The 22270-nt window shown below is 44.4% G+C and overlaps 2 protein-coding genes across 2 annotated transcripts; both read left to right on the top strand.

The window, feature by feature from the left end:
• LOC8074025 (auxin-induced protein 15A) lies at positions 16239–16969 on the top strand. Its single transcript, XM_002443735.2, has one exon. It carries the CDS (start codon positions 16398–16400, stop codon positions 16701–16703), a length of 306 nt encoding a protein of 101 aa, XP_002443780.1. The 5' UTR covers positions 16239–16397; the 3' UTR covers positions 16704–16969.
• On the top strand, positions 19783–20676 carry LOC8066114 (auxin-induced protein 15A). The gene has a single exon (XM_021464600.1). It carries the CDS (start codon positions 20093–20095, stop codon positions 20396–20398), a length of 306 nt encoding a protein of 101 aa, XP_021320275.1. The 5' UTR covers positions 19783–20092; the 3' UTR covers positions 20399–20676.

Below are 22270 nucleotides of genomic sequence, written 5' to 3' on the forward strand. Positions count from 1 at the left end.
GGACGGGACGAGGACGGGGACGGGGACGGGCGCGCGGATTTAAGAGTTGGGACGGGGGCCGGACGGTGGTGGGTCCCGCGCGGCACATGCCGAGGCGACTGCCGAGTGCCGAGGGCTCGTGGGAGCCAGGTGGGTCGCCACGTGGAGGGCCTCCGTGTGCTGTGCCTGTTCATTGCCTTGCACTTGCACTCTGCTCACACTACCAGCCGCGTCCGGCTTTAGGGCATGTTTAGATTGGAAATGAAAATTTTTTGGATGTCACATCGGATATGTCGGAAGGATATCGGGAGGGGTTTTTACAGACTAATAAAAAAACAAATTAAATAGCTCGTCAGGAAACTGAAAGACAAATTTATTAAGCATAATTAATCTATCATTAGCACATGTGGGTTACTGTAGCACTTAAGGCTAATCATGGAGTAACTAGGCTTAAAAGATTCGTCTCGCGATTCTCAACTAAACTGTGTTATTAGTTTATTTTTTTATCTACATTTAATGTTCTATGCATGTGTCTAAAGATTCGATGGGATGGATGAAAAAATTTTGGGTGGGGAACTAAACAGGGCCTTAATAAATTTTTTTTACTTATAATTAAACGGAAATGTACAAATAAGGAAACTGACCGGGCAGCGTCTTTTTTTTTGGTTTTCAACAACGCACTTGTAGTCACGGGATAATCAGTCGATCAAAATCTTGTATCAGATGAGAATGAGTCTATCAAAATATTGTAGTGACGGGATAACGAGTCTATCAAAATCTTGTATCGGACGAGAATGAGGCCTTGTTTACATCTAAAAAGTTTTAAGATTTTGACACTGTAAAATTTTCGTTTTTATTTGATGAATATTGTTCAATTATGGAGTAACTAGACTTAAAAGATCCGTTTGACGATTTACAGACAAACTATACAATTAGTTTAAATTTTTATCTATATTTAATGCTCAATGCATGTGCCGTAAGATTTAATATGAAAGAAAATTTTGAAAAGTTTTTTGTTTTTAGGGTGAACTAAACAAGACCTAAGTCTATCAAAATCTTGTAGTGGCGAGATAATGAGTCTAACAAAATCTTGTATCTGTACTATTTAAAAAAAACACTCGGGTAACTATTAACTGTCTTAGATAAGAGAAACTAGTTAAGGGACTGTTTGGGATAGCAGTGACTAATTGTTATCCAACTAAAATTAGACATAATCTATTCAAACAGAAGCCTAATATGTGAGCTAGTTTTTTAGCCAAATCTCTAAATACTCCCTCCATTATAAACTATATGATGTTTCTGCATTTCTAAATTCATTGATTTTATTATGTATTTAGACATAAGTATATACATATAGATACATAGCAAAGTCTATGTATCTAAAAATGTTAAAACGTATTATAATTTAAATAGAGGAAGTACTTGTAAATCTTAAGAACCGACTGTTTGGATCGGTGGAATTTCATAATCGGCAACTTTGAGAAAATCCTTCTCCCAAACCTCTCCTTATGCATGGGGGTAATTGTTAGCTAAACAAGTCGTAATTGTTTGATGAATGACAAATTTACTCTAAGAATTAATTCTTTCGTGGATGGAGAGAGTAACGATCAAACAGGCCCTTATAAAAAATTTATCCGGCTAAATTTCGTGGAGGCCTATGGATTTAATTACTGTACTGAAATGCCAGATCTCTAGGGTATCAACACGAAAAAACAATAGACTAAGGCCTTGTTCAATTCCAAAAAAATTTTCGTTTTCGGGACTGTAGCATTTTTGTTTTAAACATTGTCCAATTATAGAGTAACTATGCTTAAAAGATTCATCACGCGATTTACATGTAACTGTGTAATTAGTTTTTATTTTCATTTATATTTAGTGCTATTTGCATGTGCCGCAAAATTCGATGTGACGGGGAATCTTGAAAAGTTTTTGGTTTTTGGTATGAACTAAACAAGGCCTCAGTTTTAAAAGAAATAAAAATACTGGTTTTGTATATTGTAGCATTTTTATTTTTATTTGACAATTATTATTTAATTATGGACCAACTAGAAAAATCAAAAGTTTCGTCTTGTGATTTATAAGCAAACTGTGTAATTAGTTTTTTGTTTTTGTCTGTATTTAATACTTCGTACATGTGCTGCAATATTCGATGTGACGAGAAATTTTGAAAAGTTTCTGGTGTTTTGGTACTTCCACCCAAAATCCAAAAACTTTTTCAAGATTCTCTATCACATCGAATCTTTAGACGCATACATAGAGTTGTAAATACAAATAAAAATAAAAACTAATTGCACAGTTTAGTCGAAATTTACGAGATAAATATTTTGAGCCTAGTTAGTCCACGATTGGACAATAATTACCAAAAAACGAAAGTACTACAGTGTCGTGAAAAAATTTCGGAAAGGAACTAAACAAGACCTAAGCTACTAATGGCAGTAAAGTAACAACAAGTGGCATTCCATCGTTAAAAAAAAAGTGCCATTCAAATCTCTGGTGCCAGTCCTGCAAGGAAATCTTTGGCCTTGTTTAGTTCCGAACCGAAAAGTGAAAAGTTTTCGGTACTGTAGCACTTTCGTTTGTTTGTGACAAATATTATCCAATTATGGACTAACTAGGATCAAAAGATTCGTTTTGTGATTTACAGCTAAACTGTGTAATTAGTTTTTGTTTTCGTCTATATTTAATGTTTCATGCATGTGCCACAAGATTTGATGTGACGAAGAATCTTGAAAACCTTTTGGTTTTCAGAGTGAACTAAACAAGGCCTTTGTTTATTGGACGTAATACTAGTACGGCTGAGCCCTGTGTAACGGGGAGTAACGGAACGCCCGAACTGTGAGGAATTTTTGTTTGTTTTTTCGGCTACAGCAGGCCACGTACTCCAGTCAGAGCGGCAGCTGGCGGGGTGGGTCCGGCGGGACCCGGTCGGGAGGCGGCTCGCGCAGTTGTTTGCTTGTTTCTGCGCACCACAGCGAAAGCGCTAGCTGTTGCCGGCCGACGCGCGCCGTTTCTGCCGTCGTTTACGTGCGGCTGGTGCTGACCTGTCGAAAAGTCGAAACCACCCCTTGCCGCACCCACCACGCCGCCCTTCAAGGGGAGCGACGAGGGTAGTTTCGTCACTGCCCAGCGTTGCCACGGCCGGCGTGCCCGCCCGCAAGCCAGCGCCAAGAAGCCCGGCAAGTTTTTTTTTCCTTTTGGAGCTTCCAGTGCTCGCTTTTTTTTTTTGGGTCCACCAGATACTTCCTGGCCTGCGGTTTTTTTAGTATTAGGGCATGTTTAGATTGGGAACGAAAATTTTTTGGGTGTCATATCGGATGTGTCGGAAGGATGTCGGGAGGGGTTTTTAGAAACTAATAAAAAAACAAATTACATAGCTCGTCAGGAAACTGCAAGACAAATTTATTAAGCATAATTAATCTGTCATTAGCATATGTGGGTTACTGTAGCACTTAAGGCTAATCATAGAGTAACTAGGCTTAAAAGATTCGTCTCGCGATTCTTAACTAAACTGTGTAATTAGTTTATTTTTTTATCTACATTTAATGTTCTATGCATGTGTCCAAAGATTCGATGGGATGGATGAAAAAATTTTGGGTAGGGAAGGCCTTAGGCCTTGTTTAGTTCTCAAAAAATTTCAAGATTCCCCGTCACATCGAATCTTATGACACATGTATGAAATATTAAATGTAGATAAAAATAAATACTAATTACACAGTTTACCTGTAATTCGCGAGATGAATCTGTTGAGTTTAGTTAGTCCATGATTGGACAATATTTGTCACAAACAAACGAAAGTGCTACAGTAGCCAAAACCAAAAAATTTTTCCAAACTGAACAAGGCCTTAGTGCTAATCTTACGTGGAAGTTGCAGCGGATATTTCCACGCGTTACCAGCTTGGGATTATTGCCAGATTTGGAAGTCATGGAAATGACGGTGGTTGAGACAAAGCAAGCAGGTGCATGCTGTCTGGCTTATTGGCTTTTTGCCGGATTTGGAGTATTGCCCTGCCTCCAAACCGGCGTTTTTTTTTGGGGGGCTAAGCTCGTTGGAAGAGACAAACGGGCAGAATTCCGCTCGAATATACCGACCGTGTGTGTTTTGTACCGGTGGCGCGTGTGTATTCATCCGATATCCATCCATACGAAACGAAACCACCAAAAAAAGACAGCAATGTGGCCAGCCACGGCTGCAATTGAAAACTGCCACTACGTATTTTTTTGAAGAAAAAAAACAAAAAGAATCAAAAGGCCTGCCAAGAATATCCCAAAAGTGTTTAAGTGCAGCATGTTCGGATAATTTGAGACGAATGTCGTGGGTAGGAGAATTTGAAAATTAAAACTTCGTTCACTACTACATGTTGTCGGGGGGGTTTGGTTGGACGAATGGTACAGGACGACCGCTCTTGAGAGCGGTGGCACGTACGTACGTACGAGTAGTACTGTACAATACGATACGTGCTCCTCCTGGTTGTGGGGCGAGCGGCGAGTTGAATGGTGTGGTGGTGGAGCGCGTGGTGCCGTGGTGGATTTCGACGGATCCAGAGGTGGATTTATGGCTGCATTGCACGCCCCAGCCAGGATCATGCGACGCCGTAGGCCGTACCGCGCATTCAATGGAACGAACGCCCAAAGATGCATGGGCCAGGCCATGCATGCGCGCGCGCATCCAGCAGCCATGCATGCATGCATGCGCCATACGTGACGGCCATTAATTAGTGGCGGCCGGACGAGATGGATCCGGATCCAGATGGATGGATGGATCGGACGCGAGCGAGGTCATGTTTAGTTCAGTCCTTGCATTCGTGCGCGGGCATGGCAACCAATGCCCGCCCCGTACATGCTGCCTGCCACTCACTGCCCAGCCAGCCAGGCCGCCGGCTACGGCCTGTTGAGTTCGCCCGAAATCCAAAAAATTTTTAAAATTTTTCGTCACATTGAATCTTGCGGCACATACCTGAAGCATTAAATATAGACGAAAACAAAAACTAATTACACAGTTTATCTGTAAATCACGAGACAAATCTTTTAATCCTAGTTAGTTCATAATTAGACAATATTTGTCAAATAAAAACAAAATTGCTACAGTAGCGAAATCCGAATTTTTTTCGGGACTAAACAAGGCCGACGTCAACGTTGCAGCTAGTGTTTGAATAATGATGATGCTGTTAGCTTAGCGGCGGCGACGTGGTGTTTGTTAACCAATTTCCCCGCAACAAAGATTTGCCCTACAGCGATCCGATTGGTGCCCTTGGCGCGGCGCAGGGGGCGGGCAAGGAGGCCGGGCGGGAGAACGGCACGAATCCGGCCGGGGGCCGACGACGACCTACCCTACCCCCGAAAGGACGCGACGACGTGCGCCGCACACCGGCGCTCGTGACCGGCGACGGGCGACGACGTGCGTGCGTCAGTGCGTGCACGCGTCGTGCCGTCGTCTCCCAGCGGCCTTTTTCCACACCCACATGCATGCCGGGCCCTTTTGCCGCTTCGAGGGTCGCGCCCGCCCGCTGCAAGGAGAGGCGTGGAGGTCAAACCTACGCTGCGCGTAGCTGTCGTAGCTACTGTAGAGGGTTTAGAGTACTATGCTGTTCCTGTTCTGTTCCGGCGTCTGGCGTCAAACCGTGGAGGAACGTGCCAGTATTCTCCCGCAATTCCTCGGGCTGTGTGTAGTGTATGAGTGGTGTGATCGTGCCCACAGGCCCCAGGCAGGCATCACTTGTTTTCTGCCGACAATTCATGACCGATCGTTGCCAAATCAAGGGCACTCTCAGTTTAGATTAATAACTACTCAATCCGGTTCAATTTATAAAGTATTGTTTATTATATTGTAATAACAATTTATGATTATGAATAGTATATTTGGTTTCAAATCTAACATTATCCAGTTTGTATTACACAATTTAAAATTGTTGATGAAATTACTGATCAAACATTATAAGCTCTAGCCTAGGCCCTAGGCCCTGGCATACACAACTAGATTTTGGATGTTGGCTTTTCATAATCCGCATAGCACCCTAGGCCCTGGCATACACAACTTATTGAATATGTAGAAGCTCAGATTATAGAATTTGGTAAGTTACTGTGTGTTTGGATGATTTCCACATGTTCGTAGAAACTAGGTTCATTTAGCTTTTGAAATTGTGGAAGCTAAGAGCACCCGCACTGTATGTGTCGAAGGTGGTTCTATGTATTTAATGCAGCTATAGTAACTGGTACCATACACTTTTGACCTTGTATCGATGAAGGAGCATGTCCATACATAAAACCAAACCTATATGTAATAAAAATATATATTACTCTAACACAAGCATGACTCCAACGGCTCAAACCGCCATGAGCGGATGAGTGTATCGATTCTAAGCATTGCGGGCTGAGAAGCAGGACCCATCATATCATTGGTGGAGCCCTCCATCGAACTGAACCCTGGTGCTCCGCACTGCGGACGCTCTAACCTGTAAAGTTGGTGGATATTTAGAGACAACCTAGATTGTACAATCTGGTGAGATCAAACAGGTCTTACGCTGGAAAATCCCATCCTCTTGTGACTTTATAATTTTTTTTCTTGAACAACTCTTCTAGACTTCCAAACACAATTATGCCCTCCACTTCTACAATAGTAGTGGCATAAAAAACCAATGACTAACAGTGCTATAGTAATCATACACTAGAATGCAACTATTCTAAGCTTTCACACTTTACGGATCCAACCAACCATTCAACCTAGCTATATTCTATGATCCATCTTTTTACGATCTAGTTTTTTTTTCAGAATGTATCTTCTGTAGACAACGATGTATCTAAATAAGTCTTTAGTTTTAGAGTTTGTTTAGTATAATTCCTCGAGTCGTTTCGATAGCAGGTTCGATGACTCGCCGAGCAAACACATCATGGGAAAATAGCTTCCCGCTTATAGCTCCTTGAATAATCACACTAGCGGATGAGGTATGAAGGAGAGGGAGCCGTCTTTGTCGGCCCCTCCTTCATGCTTGTGGGCCCAGGTGAAAACGCCCACCGCCTCGACACTCGGTCGGCCAAAATGCCAAAGCAATGCTGTTGGGGAGGGTCGAGGTGGAGGGGAGCGGGTCCAACACATCACTACAATCAAAAAACTTTTTTCGAGGTGTTTTGAAATTATTTTCAGAGGCAGGGAGCATCAAAAACAGCCTTAGTTAATGCCTCGATTAGCCGTGGCGGTCACTTTTGATTAACAGAGGCGGTTTTTTTGTAACCGCCTTGTAAAATCCATTTACAGAGGTGGTTATAATAATAGAGCCTGCTTCTAGAAATCAATCTATTTTTTAGGCGGACCGTTCATAAGGTCCGCCTCCGTTAATATGCTCCGGACTAGCCAAGCCCAAGAAATTTGCGGCCCATTCTACCTTATCGGGCTACTATATATGCAGAACTTCGGGTTTTCTTTACACACACTTCTCTCACCCCCTTCTCTCTCCCACTTCTCTCTCCAACGGTGCCTCCACCCGACGCTCCCTCCATCTTCCTCGTCTGGCTTCCTCCCACCTTCTCCCTCGGCAAGCCCCTTCTCCCTCCCACCCTCTATCTCGATGAGCGCTGTGCAGTGTGAGGTTAGCACGGGCGCGGGTGGCTGCCCGCCCAGGGCAGAGCGTGCGTGGGCCGCGCGGATCCAGGGCCGCGCACATGGGCGGTGCGGATCCATGCGATGTACAGCTGCAGGCCAAGGGCGTGCACGACGCAACAGCTGCCTTGTCGGGGGCACTTCGGCGTGGTGGATCTGGGCCCCACCACCACGAATCTAGGCCTTCCTCGACCAAATCTAAGTGCGGCGACGCGTCCCTCCTACTCCTCTAGTGGTGGGCCAGTAGCGACCTCCACCATCTCTGGCGTCCTTTACCACCTCGCGAGCTCGTGGCGTAGGATCCAGGGCGGTGGCGCCCCTCGGTGATGGATCCAGACGGAAGGAGCTCTCCGTCGATGGCGGCGGTTCCTGCAGCGACAAGCAAGCCAGGGCCGGATTCGAGCAGGAGGAGCTCAGTGTCGACCCTCTTGGCGGTGAGCATGACCGCAACAGTGGTGGCATCATGGAGGCGGTAGTGGCCGGGTCCGTCGTAGAGCGAGGCCTAGATCGAGGCCCGATAAGGGCTGGATCTGAGTTTTTTTTGTTATTTTTGGATTAACCGTGGCGGGCATGGAACCGCCTCGGTTATGTTCACATTAATCGTCACCTTACCTCCGAGACGGTTGCAAAAATCATCTCAGATAATCCTTTTTTGCCCGCCTAAAAAATATATGTAGTAGTGCATGTGCTTGTTGTTTAAATTTCAAAGAAATAGTTTGAAAAGAAGAAGAGAAAAACACAACTATCACATATGTGAGATTCATACAAGTACAAGTACACGAATCCATGACAGATGTCCACATCGGTTACTTCGCGGACCAATTCACGATATATGTTCGTTTCTTTTTTTCCGTTAGGGTTTAGGGTTTAGGGTTTAGAGATTGATTTCAAAGAATTTTGTTTGACGTTTAATCAGACGACGACCCATAACGTTTTTTTTTCTTATATTATTATCTGACTTGCCGCTAGTTTCAACGTTCCAGAGCAATTATCACAGTAAATTAAACGTTGACAAACCAATTCACGATATATGTTCGTTTCTTTTTTTCGTTGAAGAAGAAGAGACGGCATTGGCTACAGCACGTCTTTGGCCCACGCATGCAGCTGCCTGGCTGGATGGACCTGGAGCGGATCAGTATAATAAACTCGGGCTGAAGAATATCCAGACACCGCCACGTCCACGTAGTGCAGGTGCGGCTCCTCCGGCGGTGAGAGGCCGGCTAGCTGGGACGGGACTTGTGGTTTGCCGGCGGCGAAAGGGCAGCGTCGTCAGCCGATCGATCGACGACGTGCGCGTATGCTACCGGTGGATCGCACGCCATGCATGGTTCCGGAGGGCTGGACCGGCCGGAGACATGTTTTCCTGCTCGACGGGGCGACCGACGCAGACACACCCATGCATTGCAGCGCAGCGGCACGTCGCGAACGCACACCGGACTGCCGGTGGCTGCTGCTAGTGAGTGCTACGCGACACACGCCGGTGTCTGTCCGAGCACGGTGTGGCCGTCGCGCTCGACCACGACGGCAGCAGAACCAGTGCGCGGCAAAACCGCTGCGGTGTGGGGTCTCGTCTCGACCAAGCAGGATCTCGAACCGGCCCCGCGCGCGCGATGGCCCCATGCCCCGGCGGCATGCCGCATGCAGCACGGGCCGAACCGTTAGCGCGCGGGCGCTGTTCCTTGGCGCCAAAAACGCGCGGACGCGCGCGGCTCTTGGCGCCAAAGATGCGCGAAGCAGGCGGCCGGCAGGAAACGGCGGGAAATGCCCGGGGCCCCACCACCAGTCCACCACCAGGGTTTGGATTTGAATTGCTGGCCGGGCGGTCCGGTGTCCGTGTCCGGCTGTACAGTACTGTATGAGATGAGAATCGGCGACGTTTGGCGCCAAAATTCCAACGGCGGCGGCGGCGTTGCCTGCTTGCTTTGGGCAGAGGCAGAGTTGCTTGGTCGGGTAGGCATGGCCCACTCCATTGACGGCCGGCGGGCTGCGGTGCCCCGGCGTTGGCGTGTCAATCAGGTCGCCATCGATGGCCTCATCATCCCCTCCCTCCGGGGCCGGCCACCAATCCCTGGTTCGTTGGTGTCTGCTCGACTCGCCGATTGCGTTGCGTCTCCCCTACCCCTAATCCCCTGGCTTTTGCTTTTCCCGCCGGCTGGTCGGCCGGTCGCCGGGGCCAAGGGGCCAAAAGCACACAGAGGCGGTCGGCACCATTTCGGGGTTTCGGAGGGGGCAGGCAGCCCCGGATCGAGGCACGGGAACCGATGCGACACGCGAGCAAACAGCAAGCAGCACCCGCACGCCGACGGCGTGTGTTGGGATCAGCAGCATTACAGCCGGGCCGCACAGGGACGGACACGCTTCCGGGGTTCGCGTCGCGGTCTTCGATGGGATTCCTCTACTCCCTGGAATGATTCGCCTCGCCTGGTCTGCTGGGCACACGGCACGGCACGGCACGGCAGCATGCGTCAGGTCGGGTCGGGACGGGACTCGAGGCGACCGACCGTGCTCGCCCAACGTACGGCGCCGCGCCACCTTTGTGTCTGCCGGATGGCACACGGCAAGACGTCACCGACAACAGCAGATGCATGGAGCAGTAGTGGGCCGCTGTGCAGGCTCTCTCTCCCGGTCCCGGCCCACGGCGGGGGGCAACGTCTGGACTTGGCGCGGCAGACGGCGGCAGCAGCGACAGGGGGAAAGGAAAGGTGTTACGGGAGCGCTTGCTTTGTTGCCGGCCCAGTTTTGTGAATGCGTCACAAGGACTCTCGGAGTCGGAGGCACGGCACCTTTGCCTTTGCCTGTCGCCGTGTGCTCTCTTGTGTTGTGTCCGCAACTGTGCACTGTGTGTGTGTGTGTTGGGTGCGGCGTGCGGTGCAAAAGCCAACTTCGTGGATTGTAGTAAACTCTATCTATATGGAAGGTCATGTTTCATGAGGGTGTCATGCACATAAGTAAAATTGTTACTTGGCAGGGTCATTAAATGAAAGAGTTTCATCAGAAGAGAGAGGAGTTTCATCCTTATAAAACTCATATGGCTCGGTTACCTAGTTTATAGTCTTGGTAACTGTGTCATGAAACTGTGCATTTGCATAAAGGCAAATTTCATAGTGATAGATAAACAAGATACGCTGAAGGTCATGTTCATTATGCATTTGCATAAAGGCAAATTTAATTAAGCCGGGTAACAAGTAAGTACTAATGTTAATTATGGATGATAGTAAAGTTCAAATGTTTAATTAAATTTATACTGACAAGTACTAGTGTTTATGGTATAATTCAACTATTGTATGTATTATCCAATTCATCACGGAACTAATATAACGACTGTTTGATGACAGTCATAAATGTTACTAACAGTCATCTTCTATACTAAAACCTGACCAAAGTTGAGACAGTTTCATTTCAAAAAAAAAAAAAACGGAACGTCAAGACGCGTTTGTGCTCATACCAGCTGGGCCCGTTTCGCGGTCGTCCGATCTCTGCGTTCAGTATTCGGGCCTGCATGCATGGCGCCGTCGGGGTCCATCGGGGTACGTTATGCAGGGCACCACCCGCTACATGGGCCTAGGACATCCGACGGATCTTGCAGTACATAACTCACCACGTCCATGGGCCACCACACCATCGACCGTTGAGTCCAGTTCAGTCTCGATCGCCCACTAAACAAAAGTTCAGTCTCAGCCATTGTTGAGTTTTTTTTTTAATTCTCAACCACGTCGAATCTTTAGACACATATATAAAGTACTAAATATAAATAAAAAATAATTAATTATATAGTTTTCTTGTAATTTAAGAGACACATATTTGTACCTAATTAATCTACAGTTGGACAATGATTTATTAAATATAAATGAAAGTGCTATAGTAGTCGAACCCAAAAATTTTACGAAATAAACAAGATCTCAATCAAACGCAGGAAATCAATACTTTTTTACTTCAACTAGGCACTCAGGGCCTTGTATTAAACTCGACAAAATTGCGAGTTACCAAACTGTTTACAAACACTAGAAGGAGATCGTTTTACATATAGGATTGATCCAAGTCTCAACTTAAAGCTAATTTGGCAATCTCGTGCGAAGACGAGTTACGAGAATGCAGAATATTTGAAATCTTATTACAAAGGAAGTAGTCTCTGTAATCACACGAGATACCCACCGTATGATCCGGCCGTGCATTTGCTTGTTTATATTTTCTCGATAATTAACCTTTGCAGAGCTGGAGTATAGTCATCTTCTATTTGGACTGGTTCTCTAATTAAAGCACACACAAAATATAGAGAAACTGTTGAAGGATGAAAAATGTATATAAAACAATTTTTATTTAAATGACTCTCCAAATAATGATTTAGAAAGCAAGTTTAGGAGATATGGTTAGATATTCTCTTAGAGGATCAAAGAGAATTATTTTTGGAGAGAAATTCATTCCATACATAGACTCATTGTACGTATAAAGTTTAGTTTAGAGAATTATAAATAATTTTTCTAGAGAATCAACTTAGTTTAGAGAATTATAAAGAATTTTTTTTAGAGAATCGACTTCCACAGAGAATTTGAAGCAGAAGAAACTCAGATGTTGAGCCAAATTTCATCCGTCCAACAAACATGCGTGCATCCAAGGCCTTTTCTGAGAGTTGATTAAGTTGTGTTCCACCAATCTATATATATTCCACCCATCACAAATTACAATTTACTTTTTTTTTTCAAAGAATTACAATTCACTTTAAATTTACCATGAATCAAAATTTTCAAAAATTGACCAGATTTTAAGAAAAACGTATTGATACATGTGGGATCAAATAAATGTACCGTGAAGACATATTTATAAAGAATTTAATAGAAAGAACTTATTTGGTTCTAGAGGTGTTGATGCCTTTTCCCCTAAAAATCGGTTAATGTTATAGTAGTTTCATTTAAAACATAACTAAATTAAACTAGTTTAAAGTGTAAACGATGGAACAATTAGAATGATGGGTTTTCCTAATTACAACCTACTGTCGGTGCATTGGTTTGTAGGTCGGTGGATATGGGACATGTGCCCCCTTTTCTTAGGGCCAGCTCCCCTAACATTTACTAGTTGCAGGCATGAGCGTGATGTTCCTTCCATCGTCATTTTGAATCAACTGCATACTACACCTTCCTTTTATCTATTAATTATCTCAAAACTAACAGTGTTTATATTTTTCATCTTATCATCCATCCGACCTTCCTTTTATCTAATACTAATCTTAAGGGGTGACACTGTTAATATTTTTCATCTTATCATCCATCCGCACCCTTCTATATTCTACAACTTCTTTTGTTATTCATCTCAAGGGGTGATGCTATGTCTTCTTTTTTATTATCCATCCGGCCTTCTATTCATCTTATGTGTCTAATATTCTTCATCTTATATGAGTTGACAAATCTGCTCCACTGAATAAAATTTGTTCGTTGTTCCTTTATGCCTTCTTTCTTTTTTTTTTATTTTTATGCCCCCTTTTATTCGATCCCTATTTTTCATTTTACTATGCATGGCTAGTTCATGGATCATTTAAGATGACATACTCTCTCTCCTTTGACTTTTCTATTACTATTATTTTATTTTAGTAAATTTTTCTTAGGAACACCGTTCTTCACTTATATGCAATATGCCGATAAATACACACAAACTCTTAAGTTTATTCAGTACCATCATACAAACGTGCACCTTTGCAAGAGAGAGTATGTGTACTCACCAAAAAATCTACACTCATGTAATGGACTACAAATCTTGTACCATTGTATGAATTAAGGAATTTTGAACAACTTAAAAATAACCATTGTACATATTATCTATTAAGTTGTCTTAAAATTATGTGACGTTGAGACACCACAAATGTACTTGCCCTAATCACAATTATTAGGATCAGACTAGATAAGTGACTCGACCAGGAAAAACCAGAACCAGGACCCTCATCGGTTCGATCTAGATAAAAGACAAGTATGCGAGTGAACCGGTAAGAAATCGGTGAATCGATGGTTTTTTGTTTAAACCGGCTGAAAACTAGAATATTAAATAATAAACGAACCGAGGAGTCAAGACAATGCGTACGATAAAGGGGAGTAGAGAGCGCAGGTGTGAGCAAATCAGACAGAAGCTGTGCGGGAGTATCGTGGGAGGGATTCGAACCCCAATACACTCCTAATAACTATGGGCCTAATTAATTGGTTGTGCTGATGGGTTGATGGGCATTGGCCATGGAACATGTGCCCCTTTTTTTATCTAGGGTCCAATATATGAGGAGTTGCTAGCTATCAGGGTATTGGGTACGGTGTTGCCTAATGAGACACTCTAGAAGGAGGTATCTATCGAGGAGGCTTTGGGTGTTGCCCAATGATACGATCATCTACGTGGTGGCTTTGGCGTTCCCTAATGAGACCGTGTGAAAGAAATTATCGATAAGACTGTGCTTGCACTTCGGCACCATGTCAATCTCACCAAGCATTTGTCGGGCTTGCTTTGAGGCGACAATGGCATTACTGGAGTGGCGGCAATTACTGTGACTATGTCGACCTAATGGACGTCATAGCACCCTTGAGGACGACGAGGGTGAAAGAATGGTGTCGACAACTTTCACCAATCACCAGTTGATGGTGGTGGAGGCACTCTAGAGCAGGAGGGGATGAGGAGTGGGCAAAGAGGCCAAGATGGTATGAAGCGTAAGTCGAGGAGACAATGGGAAAGAGCGGTGGTAGCGGCGGTGGATCGTGATCAGCGGTGGTGGGGCACGGTAACATTAAGCAATCTCTCATCCGCTTCCTGCAGGGCATGCACCACCTGGAGGAGAGGCAATCATAATACGAGGAGAGACAACATGGTCAGGCATATGGATCTACCACTGTTGAAGACCTATGGCCAGACATCATGGTAACAACAACACACGTGTGTGTCATAACTTTTCCCTCGTGTTCCAAGTGTGCTCTTATAGTGTACGAAACATAAGATTATGTTATTATCCGTTATATATAGCTCACTACGACATAATATATGATGCTATATATAGTCATTTTCTTGAACAATAATAGGCTATGAAGATTTTACTTATGCAAAAAGGTTAAAAGTTTTTAGAGATAATATTACCTCGATGTAATATTCTGAGGGTCAGCAAATTAGCTTTCTTTATCTTAAAAAAACTGTCCCCCGGCCCTCTTTGACATAGATCCTTGCACCCATAAGGCAAAACATATCCTCCTCGTTTTTTCTCTAACTCTGCCCCTATTAGTCAGTACAAGTGTTAAGTAGATACTAAAAGCTTAAGAGATTGTACCTCATGCAAGAGGAACAGGCAGTGCAGGGAAGAAAAATAACAAAAAAGTGGAAAAAAAAGAACTTAAGAGATTACTGCAGAAGTTCTAAATTTCTTCCACCACCTACCTTGTGGTATGGGCTTGTGGTGGCGGCATGTGAAGTCTCATCTCGCCGCCGCTGGTTTTCATCTCCAGATCAGCCTGGTATGGAGAGCACACTGTACAGTGTGTTGGACAACTTTGCAGCTCGAAGATGATGCACACACCCACACGGCCACACCCCATGTGCTCGACCCTGCTTCTCGGCCTCTTGCATTGCAATTTGCAACCATGCATTCGTGCAGGCGAGCTATAAAAAAACTCAACTCGGACAGCTGCACTGCACACTGTCGTCAACCAATCTTTCTGTAGTGTCATAGTGTGGATGCAGATGATAGCACTCCATACATGACGGATACGTACGTACGTACACCGAGCACATGAACACACGATTCCGTATTGCAACCACACGCCTGCAGCCGATCGATTCTCTGCACGCACGCATGGGCTCAGTGTATGAGTTCAGTGAGACGCACTGGTGGTGCCTGATTGCCCAAGAATGGACCGACCGGCCGCCGTCCGCCTGGGCAGAGCTGCCTCATATCTTGACATGGTCGTCGTGAAATCGTGGTCGGCCCCTCCGATCCTCACCCTGCAAAGTGCAATGCATCCCCACCGTATGTTGCCCCGTAGCACGCGGCCCCATATGTCTACTCGACTAGCTAGGGCATGCTAGCTACTAGCTACTGTTGCAAGATCAAGATCATCATGTCGATGGTAGAGCGAATTATTGAAGATATTGTATACCATATATATACTTTTCTGAGACATTACTCATTAGGCCTTGTTTACTTTCACCAAAAAATTCAAATTTTTTCAAGATTCCCCGTCACATCGAATCTTTAAACGCATGCATGGAGTATTAAATGTAGACGAAAATAAAAACTAATTGCACAGTTTGGTCGAAATGTACGAGACGAATCTTTTGAGCCTAGTTAGTCCATGGTTGAACAATAATTACCACAAATAAACGAAAGTGCTACAGTGTCGCGAAATTTTTATCTTCGTGAACTAAACACGAAACTGTATGCCCAGCTTGATGATCGACATGTATGCCCAGCTTGATGATCATCATATCACCAACAAGAAACTGGAGCACTACAGGTCTACAGTACATACTGCAAGTAGCTAGCTAGTGCCACTACTACTGCATGCTTCCATCTCTTGATCTTGATTGCATAAAGTTTTTCTTTATTTGGTAGGCGTTGTTGGCTGCCATGCCAAGGTTGGCTCCATGCTGATACTGAGCTGGTCTGACTGAGCTATAAAAAGGCAACCTTGGCTTCTAACAGGTCGCCACAGCTCTCCAGCTCACACTCACTGTCAGTCTGTCACTGAGCAAGCTAAACAGCAAACATCTACTAGCACACTCTAGCAGAAGCTCAATCCTCGGCCTTCATTAGCTAGCAAAATCTTGCTTATTCAGAGTAGATACTTGTGCAATCATCAACATATATCTAGAGATCATGGCGGGAAAGCTGGGGCAGCTGATGACGAGGCTGCACCTGGCGCGGAGCCGATCGCCGGCGTCGGCAGCGGCGGACGTGCCACGGGGCCACCTGGCGGTGTACGTCGGCGAGGGGCGGAAGCGGCTGGTGATCCCGACGGCGTGCCTGAGCCACCCGGCGTTCGTGACGCTGCTGAAGCGGGTGGAGGACGAGTTCGGCTTCGACCACCGCTGCGGCGGCCTCACCATCCCCTGCGCGTCGGAAGGCGACTTCGCCGACATCATCGCCGCCGCTGTGGACGAGCACCACCACCACCACCGATGAGTGATGATCGGCCGAGTCCGGTCGATCTTGCTGCAGATCATTAGGTTCCACTTCCAGTTCCAGCTACCTTGAACAAAATTGTTCTTGGAGTGTCGTAGCAGTGTAGCGCGCCAATGTTCTGTTACTAAGTGTAGCTAGCTCGTGCTGGGATTGCTTGACCCTGTAAAGATTATGATTAGAAATTGGAATGAGCTCTTCTCTCACCCAGAGTGTAGTATCAGAAACCCGTGGCAATATAATGGAACTGGTATTCGAAGCCATCAAAATTCAGGAAGCATTTACATGCCTCTGGCGGTATCCTCTGCTTCTCAAGAAGAACAACCCCCTCCCCCGCCCCTATTGGTTCTATAACTTCTATTTGAGCATAAGAAGTATAAGCAATTGAGTAATAACAAAGTAAACAAATATCCAAAGACATTTTCTAATAATGAAGCCCTTTATTGTAATTTGATTAATTGCTCGCTATGTCAAGGAACCATCTACAAGATTTTTTGTGATGCATGTTGATGCTTTTAATTTGTAACCGAGGATCACAACTATGATATCAAAACTAAACACATTTTATATTCTTATTATATGTATATCTATTCACCCACAAATTAAATCTACACTCATGTAATGGACTACAAAACTTATGAGTGCCACAGAATTGGTTGTAATGATACATCAATGGGCGTGGGGCATGGGGACATGTGCCCCTTTTGTCCAGGGTCAATATAGAAGTCTATGGAAGGAAGTATTGACAAGGTTTCATTTAGGGCACTCACGATGCAGACTCTATCACAGAGTTTAAAATTATTTATTATCTCGAATAATGTGGACTTAGAGTCTAAATAAGACTTGGAGTCTTATTTTTTCTACCTCTTTCTTCAATAAATATGTTGGCACATTAGCAAAATACCATAGATAATATGTAATTAATTATCTTGAACTCTGTGATAAAGTCTTGCATTGTGAGTGTCCTTAAGCTTTTAGCACCATGTGGAACTCATAAAGTGCTTGTCAGGTTTGCTTTGAGGCGACAGTGATGGAAGGGGCGAACAACTACTTCAGTAACCATGACACATTGGTGGAACCGATGGCTTTCACCAATCACCAACAGGTGGTGGCAGAGATGCTGCTCGCCTTGACTCCGGAGTAGGAGGGGACAAGGCGAGGGGAAAGCAGCCGAGACGGTTCAAAGCAGAAGATGACGAGGCAATGGAAAAAAACAAGCGGTAGTGGCAATGCATCAAGCTGCAATTAACTCGACCACTTCCTTTAGAAAATGTGTGACCTGGAGGAGAGGCGAGCACAATGCAAGGAGAGACAAAAATGGTTAGGCATCCGACGCTGTTGAAAACCAAGCTATGGTCAGGCATCATAGCAACAACGAACACTTGTGTGTGTTGTGATGACTTTCCCTCATGTTTCAGGTATGCTCTAATGATAGATGGAACAAAAGTTTATGTTATCCATTAATAGCTCGCTATGACACATATGGTATCTCTTTGATGTTATATAGTTATTTTCTTGAACAATAATGCATTATAGTTATGCAAAAGGTCAGGAGGTTTTAGAGGTAATAATATAATGTTACCTCGATGTAATAGTCCAAAGTCAACAAATTAGCTTTCTTTATCTTAAAGAAATTGGAGATTTTTTCGTAAAAAAACATTGGAGATTAGTCGGTACACAAGTGTTAAGTAGATACTGAGAAACATGCAGGATTATTTTTTGATAAATAAAAGACTATAATGCAACAAATTAAAGATGGTGGCGGCGAACAAGCAAATAGGAGGAAAAAACTAAAAACGACGAACGGCGGCGGCGAGCTGAGCCGGCCGGCGGTCGGTGATGAAAGACGAGTAATCTACAATGGCCAAGAAACATTGATGGTATGCAATTTTTTGTTTTTAGTCACTTCAATACTTCATCAAGTTCAAGTATACATACATCTACCTTTTTTGGGCGGAAAACACGCTGAAATATATACACTCCCTGTTTGAAAAAAAATTCTTCCTCCACCTACCTTTATGGACTTGTGATGGTGATGCATGTGAAGTTTCATTTCGCGGCCGCTGGTTTCCATCACCGTCAGCCTGGTATGGTGGCGGCACACAGTGTCTAGTGTTGGACAACAATTTTATTTGGAGCTCGAAGACGCATAGAATCAATACCACACCCCATGTGCTCGACCTGACGGCCTCTTGCAAGTCGTTGCAACCATGCATTCGTGCATGCTTTATTAGCTATAAACTAAAAAAAAAAAACTCCAGACAGCTGCACACGGCGCGGCCTTCAATCTCTGTGCATGCAGATTGCAGATGATATCACTCCACACATGACGGCGAGCACATGAACAACGGTTCTCTGGGTCCGTACTGCAGCCGATCGATTCTCTGCATGAACGCACCTGTGTGTGATTGCCCAAGAATAGACGGGCCGGCCGCGAGCAGCCTTGAGGTTACGCTCGAAATTTAAAAACTTTTCAAAATTTTTTTATCATATCAAATTTTTTTATTAAATATAAATAAAAAATAACTAATCATATAATTTATTTATAATTTGTGTCGTGGTCGCCGTGGCCACCGTCGTCGTGGTCGGCCCCTCCGATCCTTACCGTGCAAAGTGCAATGCATCCGTACCGTATGTGGCTCCGCAGCACACTGGCCCATATGTCTACTCGACTAGCTAGCTACTGTTGCAAGATCAAGATGATGTCGATGCATGGTAGATGCGAATTGCAGATATTTTTTCAGAGATATTAGTTTTCAAAAATTTTAAAATTCTTCGTCACATTAAATTTTTAGACACATATATAGAATATTAAATATATATAAAAAATAATTAATTGTACACAATTTACTTGTAATTTACAAGGCGAATCTTTTGAGTTTAATTAGTTCATAGTTGAATAATAATTACCAAATCCAAACAAAAGTCGCCGAATTTAAAAATTCTTTGCCGCAGTGGACCATGTGACATGCCCTGCTTGTGCTTGGTGATCATCACCAACAAGAGAACTGCTACTGGCCAGTACTACAGTATATACATACTGCAAGTAGCTAGCGCCACTACTGCTTCCATCATTCTTGATTGCCTAAAGTTCTTGTTTATTTGGTAGGCATTGTTGCCTGCCATGCCAAGGTTGGCTCCATGCTGATACTGAGCTGCTGGTCTGAGCTATAAGAAGGCAACCTTTGGCCAAAATCTCACAGGTCGCCACAGCTTTCAGCTCACACTCATTGAGCAAGCTAACACAGAGCCAGCAAGCATCTACTAGCACTCTATAGCAGCTCAGCGCCGCTCGGTCATCTTCAGTAGCTACTGAAATCTTGTTCGTTTAGAGTCCTGTGCTTCGCGCAAACAAGATAGCATAAACTTCTGCAATCAACCAATCATCAACAATGGCGGCGGGAAAGCTGGGACAGCTGATGACGAGGCTGCACCTGGCTCGGAGCCGATCGCCGGCGTCGGCAGCGGCGGACGTGCCGCGGGGCCACCTGGCGGTGTACGTCGGCGAGGGGCGGAAGCGGCTGGTGATCCCGACGGCGTGCCTGAGCCACCCGGCGTTCGTGACGCTGCTGAAGCGGGTGGAGGATGAGTTCGGCTTCGACCACCGCTGCGGCGGCCTCACCATCCCCTGCGCGTCCGAAGGCGACTTCGCCGACATCGTCAGCGCCGTGGACGACCACCACCACCACCGTCACTGATGATGATCGTGTCGATCGAGCTGATCGTTAGATTCCACTTCCTGGACAAAATTGTTCTTGGAGTGTCGTAGCACCAATGTTCTGTTCTGTTCTGTTCTGTTCTGTTCCTAAGTGTAGCTAGTGTTGGGCTTACTTGAGCCTGTAAAGATTTTGATTGGAAATTGGAATGAACTCTTCTCTCACCCAAGTGTAGGTGTAGAATCAAAATTCAGGAAGCGTTTACATTCCTCTGGCGGTATCCTTTTCTCTCTGCTACAAATTACAACCTAACCTATGGACAGTGGACACACGAGAAATTCAGAGAACTCTAAATACATCGAAATTTTGAACTTACTCAACAGATATGCAATCACACATCATTCAAAGCAAGGCCCTAACGATAACAGACGCATTGGTCCCTACAATAACCCGGCCGCCTCATTCCCAGTAGAGCTGCATGTTTTAGGCTTTATTCCCATTTTCTGGTAGAGCTACATGTATTCACTTGTTCTCCTCCCACTTGTTATGTTGTTCATCTTAAAGTATTCTTCTCTTCTTCAGTGTCGTACTATGCCTTTAGTTATTATTATCCCCGTCTAGACTCAGGAATTTGGTTGTAGCTTAGTCACTAGAAATCATACCAATCAAGTTATCTTAGAGCAACTCCAACACTACCCTAAACTTCACTTGGCAAATCTTGGATTTTGCCAAGCGTAAAGCTCAAATGCCAAGTGAAAAAAAAGAGGCTTCTCCAACAGTTAGCTATTTTTTTTGGCAAATTTGGACTATCTTGTGATTTCTGAAAAAATCAGAGAGACTTTTATGCAAAAGTTGCAATCTATTTAAGGCATGCGTGCATGCTGAATGTGTGGGTCCCACCGCGTAGGCAGGATGCCAAGCGCTCCCAACGCTCCTAAGTTTGAGCTAGTTGGCCCTCTTTTTGCCAAGCATCCTATTTTGCCAAGTGCATATAGGGTAGTGTTGGAGGAGCTTTTTCCATGTTTTGCCAAAAATTAGGATTTGCCAAGTGCATATAGGGTAGTGTTGGAGTTGCTCTATGCTATGGCCTTTGTTACGGTACTCCCAAATGACTGATTGACTGTGGACCGTTCATTTATTTCGATCAGACGGTCACGATCATCTATTACCTCATAGGAGGTAATATATATGAAATGTATATTTATTTAATTTTTATTTTATAAAATAGGGCAAATAAGTAAACTTTTAAATATAAAAAATCTTCTTTTGATGCATACATGATCTTAAACTGATATGGTAAATCTTTTTGATTTATAACTTTGTGTTTCATATATTTTTATTACCATATTTTTTGTATCACTTTATAAACTTGATTTTGCATGTGGTAGCATTCACATGTTTACGTGATTACCATGTGATGCATGTAGCGTGTGTGTGGCCGGCTAGTCTAGTTGGTACGTTTAGCTAGCTAGCGTGCGTGCGTGTGTATGAGAAAGAGAGAGAGAGAGAGAGAGTATGTGGCCAGCTAGACTGATTGGTACTTACATTATATTAGCGTGTGTGTATATGTGGAGCGTGGGAGCGTGTGTGTGTGCGCGCGTACGTTAGCATGCATGTGTGTGTGTGTGAACCTGGTTCGATCAACCTTTTGATTTATATATAACATTTCATTCGGGTGCCGCACGAGGATGGAAGGGAGCGACTATGATGGCTAATGATGGCTAGGCGCCGCACGAGGAAGGTGGATATGTGATTTGGGAAATTGGGACGTGAGATTTCCCTTCCCATTATTAAGGGGATATTGGGGTTTTATTTTAGTTTTTCTAGATTTATTAATTTATTTAGTAGTTCTTTAAATTATAAAAATCAATGGCTCATATTGATTCTGATATTACCTTCTTATAGGTAAAAGGT

The sequence above is a fragment of the Sorghum bicolor genome, chromosome 7 (genome assembly GCF_000003195.3).
Source record: "Sorghum bicolor cultivar BTx623 chromosome 7, Sorghum_bicolor_NCBIv3, whole genome shotgun sequence".
Taxonomy (NCBI): Eukaryota; Viridiplantae; Streptophyta; class Magnoliopsida; order Poales; family Poaceae; genus Sorghum; species Sorghum bicolor.

Excerpts from the sequence above, each read along its gene's own strand:
- LOC8074025 (XM_002443735.2), top strand. The coding sequence starts at position 16,398 with ATGGCGGGAAAGCTGGGGCAGCTGATGACGAGGCTGCACCTGGCGCGG.
- LOC8066114 (XM_021464600.1), top strand. The coding sequence starts at position 20,093 with ATGGCGGCGGGAAAGCTGGGACAGCTGATGACGAGGCTGCACCTGGCT.